This window comes from Drosophila gunungcola (assembly GCF_025200985.1).
Source record: "Drosophila gunungcola strain Sukarami chromosome 3L unlocalized genomic scaffold, Dgunungcola_SK_2 000009F, whole genome shotgun sequence".
Classification (NCBI taxonomy): Eukaryota; Metazoa; Arthropoda; class Insecta; order Diptera; family Drosophilidae; genus Drosophila; species Drosophila gunungcola.
The window spans coordinates 1515360-1526416 of record NW_026453181.1 but is presented as its reverse complement, the minus strand read 5'-3'; the positions used below and the strand labels follow the sequence as shown (position 1 = coordinate 1526416).

The window sequence follows — 11057 nt, the reverse complement described above, 5'->3', positions numbered from 1 at the left end:
TTCTGTAAACATAACACTGAGTTTAAAAACTTGATTGAGGTTGATTGTTGTTAAAACACGGAAAGGACCATCAAAAAAATACTCAAAATATTAAAATATCATTTAAATCTAAATAATTTATACTTTCTTGTTTGATCAATGTTTGTATAAAATATCTATGAATGTAATTGAAATATTAAATTTTTGTAATTTTCCATATCATATCATACATAAACTGTAATGCTAAATTAAATTCGACCTTAATTTTTTGCAGTGTAGTTTCGGTCGCTAGACAAATTCAAAATGCGTACATAATTGAGTTTTGCAGGGTGCAGAGTGACAAAGAGGCACAGTGCCAACCAGGGGCGACAGTGGAATTCAGAATCTCTATGGGAGGATCCTGGTACAAGCATGTTTCATTAATTTAATTGAAATAATTCCACGATTATATTGAACATATTTGTCTGCAATCAGAGCATGCATTTCGCCTCCTCTCGTCCTCTTTCTCATTTTGTTTGAGGACAAGGCAGCTTGATATTGGAAACTTGCATTGAGAAATCAATTAGGAAGTGCTAGTTTGTAAGCCAGCCTGAGCCGGCAATTTTCCATCATCATGCCACCAGCTCCACTGATTTTATAGAAACTAATAACCACAATTTTGTTCTAAGGGTTAAATTCTATTAATTTCTATACGATTTTCCCACATTTCCCAATTTCTGTTAAATTTTCCATCCGATTAAATATTATCACACTTTCAGCTAAGTTTCATGTGTTCGTTTTATAATTCCTTTCGCAATGCCTTCTCTATTAATTTATCTAGCTATTCAGCTATGGGGCACCTCATTTCAAATCCCCGATTTATGTGGCATAATTAATATTATCGCTTTGCTCGCAGACCTCACACGCGCATTAATTTAGCAAATCCATATGAAAAGCGCATAAAAATATAGATTTAGCACGCATCGAATGCGCGATTTGCCATTCATCGGAATTTAATGAACTGTCAACGCTGCTTGCGAATGCGTGATTTATGGACGCGAATCAGTTGCAGATAGAACATGGAACTGACCTGGAACAATGAATAGCATAGTCAGAGGAGATAGCTGTTCAAACAAATGTATTTTTAAATTATGATTACCAAATGAACGTGCCAAAAAAAAAATCATGGAAAATATTTTCGAAACAAAAAATACACTAAAAACTATCTATTTTCCGAGATATTCGTTTTAGTCTGTTGAATGACTTTTTAAATTATGGTGGTGTGTGATCTAATACAAATTGTCTTCTGTTATGCTTTTAATCCAATATACACAAATATCTTCTTTTATGTTATTAACGAGTTGCAATCATATTTACACTCCCAAAGACCATAGAATTGGCGCCACTGGCGCTTGAACTTTGATTGTTCCTGTGATAGTGAACCGGTAGCCGGATTTAACTGTTGCATACACATAAAGGATAATCGCGAGGAAGGAGCAGGAGCCTTAATGCATTTCCGTCTTTGCCAGCATGTGAGTAATATTTTAATGAAGACACGGCAGGCGGAAAACGAAGGGCGGGGATCGGAGCGCGAGGAAAAGCGGGACCGACATGCCGCGGAATTCCTTTGCCTTGCCAGGCACTTTATCAACTTCCGGCATGTGAGCGATGACAACGAGGACACTGTAGCAGGTGTCTCGGGGGGCGGATAACTATGAACGCAAATCAAGCGCAGCCGACTCCTTCGCAAACTTTTCCCCGGGGGAAAAACGGGAAAATTCGCGGAAACTTGCCACATCGCATTGAGGCTGGGAACGTGCTGAATGTCCTGCTGCCACGCCCACCGCCTGCAACATCCTTTGCATATATTTAAGGAAGTGATTGCGCAAATGCATAATTTAATGACAGGCGATAGAGATGGATGGTTGATTGGGGTAGGGTTTTCTGAGACCAGAGATTTCCTTGGTGCAATTTTGATAAACGTTATGCATTTTCAGATTGAGTTTAGGTATGAGTAATATACTTAAGCAATGATTTTAGGATTTGAATTAAAAACAGTTTACAGTTTAGGTAATAATTTTTGATTAAAAATTTAAAGGTTTTATTTTTTAAACCATTCCTTTAAGCATTATTAAATTTTAAAGTCGCTTAAAGAAGAATTACTGACTTAAAGTATTTAACGAGGGAGCATAAAAAGGGCTGTTGACCTTTTTCATATCAATTCTAAATCCGCAACTATCATCCCCAAGGCTGTTGGGCAATCAAACTCTTTCCCAGCGACTTTAACCCATCTATAAGTGGACAGACAAATACCAAACAGGGCCATCAAATCCCAAATGGCAAACAGAAATCAATCAAAATAAACTCAACTGACTTATACACCCATTTTGCCATCAGCTCCCCTTTTTTTTGAAGGAAATTCCTTCCGATCGAAACCCTCTGCAGTCAAATGTAATGCACATTACACAACAGACATGTTTACCCAGTTTTCCTCCTATCAGACAACTGCTGTGCATATTTCTTTTTAAATTCAAAGTTATTTATATGTCAGGCTAAATTGAAATTGCTGCAATGAATAGAAAGGGGTTGGATGGCGGAGTAGAGCTTGTCACGCCAGCCATTCATCATCGTCATTCCACAATCATCATCATCGACAGTGTCAGTCATCATCATTATCAGTGACATTCAAAAGATGAAAGTGTCCGGGCGAGTGATGGACTAACTGAGAAATTGAGTTACAATAAATTGTAATGAATTTCACTTGGCAACTGAAATCTAATCACTTTTGCGGGGATTGGCGCAGTTGTGAGGGAGTTTTGAAAGTTAACTTGTTGTACAATAATTAAGTTAAGAAGTAGAATAACAATCTTCTAAAATGTATATTTGATAAAGACTTTTTAAGAGTCATATTTAAACGGGTGAATCAATTATCATAAATCTGGTAGCCAAAAATAAATATAATTTTGTTTAAAAACTAACAAAATTTGAATATATATAAATTTTTTTTTATAATGATTTTACTTGTATTTATGTACACCAAATCACCGTTTGGAAATCACAGTTGTGGCGCTCATCGCTGGTTTCAAATCCCGTGACAGGCGACTACTTACGACGACATTCATTTGAGTGCCGTGGAGGCTATTCTAAAGATATTTGGAACATATCGAAGTATAAAATATGTGCGACTGCTAACATTTCCTTCGATTCTCCCTTTTCATTTCCACTTGCCTCCATTCACCCCTTAAAATACCATTCTCAACACATTTTCCTTACCCCAATTCTTTGTGTGACTGTCTTGCGTATCAATGGACGAAATTGCTTGGCAGTTGGTCTGGTGGGTTTTCGGAATACAGAGGGAAAAATAAAAAATGTTATTATAAACATTTTGTTATCTAAACTAAAATTAGTTAAATTAAATTTATAAAGCTTACATAATTAATATACAAAAACTCTTTAAAATAAATAAAAAATAAATATTAAAGGAATGAATGCATGTATGGCATATTATAACTATATTTTATTTTCTTTCTGTGAAGTAAAGGAGCTTTGGCTTCTGGTGGTTGTTGGGGATTGTCACTTGAAAATTGCTTAGATGGAGGCGGAAAGAGAATACAAATAGGAAGAAGTGCGATCTCTCGAGTGGGTGTCGCGTGATTTTGGTTCGGTGACTTATTTCATGTAAAGCTCTGACAGATATACTTGCGGAAAATATTCTGGAAACAGTCCAATGCACTTTGCCCTCGCTTTATGTCCTTCCTGATTTGTTTTGTTTGCCATTATTGCTCAAATTACCGCACATTTATAATGAATGTCCCCCCACGTAAATGTGAAATTACACTGGGTAATTAGTTAAAATTGGCATAAAAGCTGTTCGTTGCCTTCTCCACATTAACGTAATTAAGCTGGCAATGTATTGAGAAGCCTTTTTAGTGCTCATTTCGATTACGTGCTTCCCATATGAATGGCCGAAGGAGATGAGGAGACCTGTGGGCGGAGGGAGTGGAGCAGTCTAAATATAGGCAACATCAATTTGCATATTATAATTTGCAATCCAAACAAATTAAATACATAACTGTTGAGAGGCCGCAATAAGTGGGTAAATTATTGGAAAGTCAATGGAGTCGGGGAGGCATCAAGGACCCCAATTAAAATTGGCTTAATTTTCGATGCTCGGGGTTGAAAATAAATATTTTATAACAAGTAAATCGCATTGAGGGCAAACATCATAAAATTGCAGTAGGTAATTGTTTCAATTATTTTTGAGTTTCTTCAAAATCAAACAACAACACCTCTTAACGAGGTAAAAGTCGAGACGATCGCATCTTCAACATACAAAACTTCTAATATTGAACAAGAGTTATTTGATAATATTGTCATTGCGATATAATGTTGTGCATATGTAAAATAAAAACTCAGCTAAAAAGTTTCAAAATAAATATTCCCTCAGAAAGCAACCGTGCTTTAAGTGGCGCCATCTGCCGAAATGCAGAGCGCTGGCAGAGCACGTCAGGTTTACGCACGATCTCCGTTTTTCAAATATGCAACGACGTCATAATAATAAATACTTGAAACAATAGCTCGATTTGGAAAATGTATGGATATCCAAAATGGTATGATCGAAACACACATTCACGGCCCAACTGACCACTACCAGGTCTCAAAATGACATTGACTCAAATTGAACTTGCGCTGCGTGGAAATAACTAGAATCTGCATGTTAAATCCCAAATCTCTAGCTTCTTAGTTTTTAAGATCTTGTCGTTCATACGGACGGACGGAGAGACGGACATGGCTAGATGGACTCCTCTGTTGATCCTTATCTAAAACATATACACTTTGTAGGGTCGCAATCGATGAACTGATCACAATATTTTTTTTTACTCTTCGAGTAACGGGTATAAAAATGTAGGCTAAACGAAGTATATGTTGAAGCGGCTTACTGAGTGAGTAAGTAAGATTTTTACTATATTGATGTAGGTTAAACTGAAAAGCTTTTCAAATCACAGTCATTTTTTAAATTTAAAACAACACCAACATCTTTTATATATTTTTTAATTCCAAATCTTGGCTTTGTATACTGATATATTCAATCACCTAGAAGTTTAAAAGGTAGACAATCAAACATAGAATTTGTGTTTCGCTCTTCTTCATATAATACGAAGGTCCATTGATTATGTCGTAGATGATGTGCAATTTTATACATAATTTCAAACTTGTCTAAATCAGACAAAACGCTTGATTTTCCAGGACCATTATAAAATTCGTCTAAGGACATTTCTTCAAAGTCAATGCTTTTAACGATGTTGGTAATTTGCTCCGATTTCAATGCGGATTCACTTTCAAAAGCATTTCCATTGATCCAGTTCTCTACCATGGCAAAACGCCTAAGTGGTTGATAAATTTCAATGGTGGTTTGAAAATATTCCTCAAAACAGTCGATCCCCATTCCTACAGTTGATTGACAGTCCATTTCGTTGGGCCACTCGTGTTGCAAGAACTGTTAAGAGGTGTTTAAATATGTTCAGATAAAAAAATATATATTTTCTATACAAAGATTTTCCAAAAAGCTAACAAAAAAAAAGTGGTATTTTTTAGGGGTTAACAAAAAAGGTTGCTGTATATACCTTAATCGAACGTTCCATTAATCGCCTATTATTAATTTGATACGACACTGCATAAAGTTTTATTAACTCATCTGGTTGCATATCTTCGCATTTTCGGTAAAGGATTTTATGGCATATTTTTTCTACTTCCATTGCTAGCCACATATTTGCACACTTAAGAAGAGACATTAACACTTCAGATTCCAGTTTGGAGAATCGGCAATTTCCGGGTGTGTAAATAAAATCCAGAAATATTTTAAAAATTTCTTGCGTTGTGCCTTCTAATGTTACTTCTCCCGTTTGTAAACCATCTTTTTGAAATAATTTCTCGAAGAACTCCGAGGCGCAGGCTAAGACGATTTTGTGGCAAGAAAAGCTAGTGCAATCGACACGAATACATATATCTGCGAAGAGGCCCGATTTAAGCAGCTTGGTTGGCCGGCTCAACCTGAAATTAATGGTTAATTTCACTAGGACGACATCCAAGTTATATATTGTACTTACAAGGGTGAGACATTCATTTTAACGGGGTAATATTTTACCTTCCCAAACCTTCCGATTTGATCGTTGACTTACAACTGCCGAGTGAAACTTATCTGACCCTTTGTTTATTAAAAGTAGAATAGAATACGCTACTTGTCGGAGCGGAAACGTTTTTTACAGCTGTGTTTAGTAAAATAGGGACACGTTAATCCGAAGCTGTTACAGTAATTAAATATTCTACGGAACGAATACATTTTGATTTTAATAAATAAGTTTAATGCTAAAAACAATACAAAAACAAAGTTAAGTTAATTTGAAAAATAAAAGGTTTTAGTATTAAATAATTTAATTAATTTATTTAAGTAATAAAAGTTACATATAATTGAAAATGATATACTCATTTATATTCTATAAGGTTTCACCCACATTTTTTATTATATAATTTTGTTTGTACTTAACACAGAATAAAATGGTTTCAAAGTAGCATACATTCTTGTGACGAGATTTTGTTTTATATTTCAGACAATTTCTAATTTCACACTTTTACATTAATTTATTGCAGATATCCGTTAATAGACATAATAATGATAAGTTCGGTAAAAAATTATAACGTAATCAATGACTAAATAAATAAAATGCTGACCAAGAATATATATTCTTTATTGTCTCCATGATTGCGCCTTAAGCTTCTGATCAAATTTATAATACCCTTTGCAAGCGTATAACAAATATTGATTACTCACAATTATTGGGTCTTTCAGTGCTACAATAAAATTTAACAAAATAGTTTACCATCTATAGAAAGCAATTTACAGAACTAAATGAAAACTATAAAAAATTACCTGTTTCAATAATTCTTTTGTGAAATGATTACATTAACTTAATTTAGTTGACTCACTTACTTATTGAATGGCAGGGTTTTAGATTTTTGATTTGTTTTTAGAAGTCTTTAAGTTTAAGTTTAAGTTAAGTTTTGCTGGTGCCCTGCCTCATCTGCAACCTATAGATTGCTATTGTAAGTGCGCAAAAACAGCTGTAAGATATTTTTTAGCTTTGCAAATATATTTTATTTAATAAATAAAGTCCCTAAAGATCTGAGAGCACCCATTCTGCCGAATTATGTTTAAAATATATTCCCGACTTGTTACGCTTATTTACGACATTTGCCACCAGCTGGTTGGCGAAATAATAATATTTAATGACAAATGCGCATAAAATTTAAATCAAACCCCATTAAAACTGTCGCCTGGTTGCCCTAATGGGCCATCAAACCCCGTATAGATATAGTACGCGATGAGGCAACATTCCGCATTTATGACAACTTATGGAAATTGATGGCCATCTTCTTCTCCGAGGGAGAGCAAAATAATCGCGGGTCTCCCGGCTGTCAGACCCACAAACCAAAAAGAAAAACTTCCAGCTCAACTTGAGTGATGTCTCGAGGGTAAAAGGAGAGGCTTGGGATTTCCCAAAGGGGGGGTCCGGGTAATGGGAAATTGAGGTGGGTGGTGTTGCCACTGACATTGATGATGACGTTGGCCAAGGGCGTTGACAATGTTTGTCAGCCGAGCAGGCAACTTTGACAGGGCGTCAACGAATGGAGACAGACAGAAGCCACGCCACCTGCTAAAACCCACTATATCCTTCCCACCATATCCCTATCCCCTTAATCCAGTAGAAATCGAGTGATGGGCGTGGGCGGTTAGTTTGAAAGAATCCTTCAAGTGGCGCTTTTTTTCTTTTTGCCTGTAATGAGCTTTCTCTTGGCCTGCGCTTAATTGTGGTCCACCCTAAGAGTAGGAAATGGGGAATTTTACAGAGAAAAAATTAGCATTAAATAAAAGGTTAAATACATTTATTATGTCTTAGTAAGTGGCACACAGCGGACATATTTAGAGGTCTATCGATATGTACGCATACACCTCGAAATATAGGAAGTTTTACAATTTCAGAAAAGCAGAATACATTTTATAAAATGTGTTGACGACTTAAGCATATTATTAAAATAATATATATATATATATATATATATAAGTTATATATATACTTTTTTTTGTAGCTGTAAAAGTATTAAAAAAATTGTCCTTCCACAATTTGCTTTCTTTCTTTTTAATCGGGTTTTTTAAATAAGAAATCTTTTTGTTGCTAGGGTCATCTTTTATATGTCCTTGCTTATATTAATTTCCTTAAAAATTACTTATGTGTGGGTGCTAAAATGACTTTTAAGTGCCTACAAATTTAAAATAAAAAAAAAAAAAATAAAATGTTTTTAATATTGTTGACTTTCATCTCTCAGTGCATCTTTACAGTTTGAGTTTGGAGAGATCTCAAGCACCGCTCTTATTGTTCACTGCGGTGCAATCCTAACTGGAACTCCAACGGCCAAGTTCCGAGCACTCGAAATGAAAATCAAACGATAAGCGACAGTTTTTCCCGAACAGTTTTTGCAGTCTGCTGGAGCAATTAAAGGAAAAGTTTCCTACAATTGGGAAAAGAGGCTAACAAGAAGATAACTTCTGCCGAAGTAGTAAACTGCGTGGATTAAGTGTTTAGGAAAGAGCTTTTCAGTTGAAGAAAAACGTTACTGAACAGACATCGCCAACGCAACAATGTTCGAGTGATGCTATGATCCTGTTTCCATTAAGTAACAAAAGTGAATTAAAACAAAGAAAATATGTATGATAAAAACATATGTAATGTTGAGTTTTAAAGATATGTACGCATATATAACTTATGCCTATTTGAGATTGTTGGGAACTTTAACATGAGCACTTTTAGTCACATGCAGTGCAGTCAATGCCTCATTTCCCCCCTCAACTGCACTGACCCTACTTGGCTCCACTTTTCAGTTTTCAGGCCACACAATTAGCAAATGCAGGCGGGTTCATAACTCAAGTCGAAGGGGAAACTATTTAGCATGTTACTACATATTTTAAATATATTCCCGTCACAGTCCTAGTTCTGAGCCACCAGGGTGACCTGCATTTCGGATCCAAGTTGGACCTCGAATCGGACTCGGATCCAGGCACGTGCCGGAGAAAAGTTGCCAACGCAGGCAGAAAGAAGCAACTTTTCCTTGCCTCATTAGCATGCGACACCAAAGGGCATTAAATCACATTTTGCATTTGACGCAGCAGCAACTTGCAATTGCAACCGTGCAGCACTGGAAAATAGTGGCGAGTGCGGGGGAATTTCTGCAAGATGTACAAAAAAAGACAGACTATGAATTCTGATGACTTGCTCGAGTTTTCATGTGAGGCGCATGTCGGATAACAGCAGTTCGAGATGAAAGCGTGAAGTGAGAGCACACAAAGCTTACACTTAGAAAACCGTAAGACTTAGGAAAAGTGCGATTCAATGTCAATATTTTTCTTTTGTTGCATTCCTAAATAATTTTTAACTTTAGTTTAAAAACAACAGGAGCATTGAACTTAATGTTACTTAAGAGGATATGGGACCATCAAAATAAGATTAAGAACTTTGTGCGACATTTTAAGCTATTTGGCATATTTTGATACAGTAATTAAATATGTTAACATTTTCATACAACTTAAATTTTATTTGAATTTGAAATTTAAGTTCATTAGCCTTTTTCGCCAAGTCTTCGTACGGAGTCCTTCTCCCCACCCCTGGAGTCGCCGCACATCCTTTTTCCTTTCTCCGCATCATTGCCTATCTTCTGTGCGGCTTGTTTGTTTTTGTTTGGGCTCCGTGTTTGCTCGTGTATCGCTGCTTTTATCTGCTCCCCACTGCCGCATGCGGGATGCATTTGGAATCCTTGTGCACGTTCCTAGCTAGATTCCCGGCTATATTCGCCCCGCAGGAGTAATTCCAGTCTGCAGTTGGCAATGAAAACGTCTTGCATGCGGAATTGACAAAAAGCTGGGAATCGGACCAAAAAAAAAACATGTGAGCGCTTTTTCCGCGTTCTCCGACTTTCAGATACCCGCTATGGAGTTATGAGTTTCACTTTTTGTGCAGTTTGAGTTGAGATAAAACGACTTTAAAATAATCAGTTACTAACAAAGTCATTGCAAAAAATAAATCGTTTTGCAGATTATGAATGCTTTAATGTTTGTATGTTTAAGGACAAACAACACGATTTGAAATTGTACCCACACTTGAAGTTTCTTGCCGGCTCAAGGTCACTTTTAAATATTTTCTATATTCCTCGAAAACTGTTGACTAGTACCACTAACTATGAAATTACTTAAATAAATGCAATATACCCCGCTTTAAAAGTGTAATAAATCCAGGGTAATATAAAGAATCTGCCGAGTTCATTCAGCGCTAACCTGAAACTCGAGGTCCGTCTGCGAGCTATGAAAACATAAATATGGCTCCGTTCGTCTGCTTATTTTTCCTCAACATACCTCGAGGCAAAAGTTGTTAAGTTGTTGGGAGCGGCATTGAAAGTGGCCAAGAGGATCGAAATAAAGGAACCTGCTCGGGACCAACCCAAGGCACGAACGCAGGACTCAACCCGATCCAAAGTCAGTTCCTCGCCAGGCACTTTAATTTCTTTAATGCAGCTGCACTTTGTTTGATTTTGCGGTGCACTCCAAGCCGTTTGCCACCCACTCCGCTCCATTTGGGAATTTATTTCCCGTGGTTTTCCATTTAGTTGTTTGCCCTTTCGCTGGTCGCTCTCTGGCCGATGTCCTTTCGTTGTGATTGCAAATATTTTATGGTTTTAATTTGTGCTCGTGCATTGCTGGAAATTCTTCAGTTATTTGCCAAGCATTTCATGCTCGAAGCTCGTATTTCATTTTGAGGTTAGCCTGAACAACTCATCGAGTTTTTGCCGCTTTCTTGAGGTTCACTCCGTGCAGTTGTTAAAGTACTAATTCTGTTTTGTTTATGCTGTGGTCGGTTTGAGCAATGCATGAATGTAAAAAAAATATGATATAAAAGCGGAGAGAGAAAGAATGTTGGGTGAATGGATTTTGGATTTTGCTATGAATTAAATTGGATAAATGCTGAAAAGCATATTTCATCACATATTTAATGTAT

The 11057-nt window shown here is 36.4% G+C and overlaps 1 protein-coding gene across 1 annotated transcript; it reads right to left on the bottom strand.

Annotated features, from left to right (window-relative positions):
• Nucleotides 1-5013: 5013 nt before the first annotated feature.
• LOC128259683 (uncharacterized) lies at nt 5014-6131 on the bottom strand. The gene is made up of 3 exons (XM_052992218.1): nt 6066-6131; nt 5583-6009; nt 5014-5455 (listed from the first exon to the last, which is right to left on the bottom strand). The coding sequence occupies exons 1-3, from the start codon at nt 6080-6082 to the stop codon at nt 5045-5047; spliced, it is 855 nt and encodes a 284-aa protein (XP_052848178.1). The 5' UTR covers nt 6083-6131; the 3' UTR covers nt 5014-5044.
• Between the last annotated feature and the right edge of the window lie 4926 nt (nt 6132-11057).

Excerpts from the sequence above, each read along its gene's own strand:
- LOC128259683 (XM_052992218.1), bottom strand. Across the intron at positions 5,456-5,582 it reads TAATGGAACGTTCGATTAAG|TTCTTGCAACACGAGTGGCC; the intron begins GTATATACAGCA and ends ACCTCTTAACAG.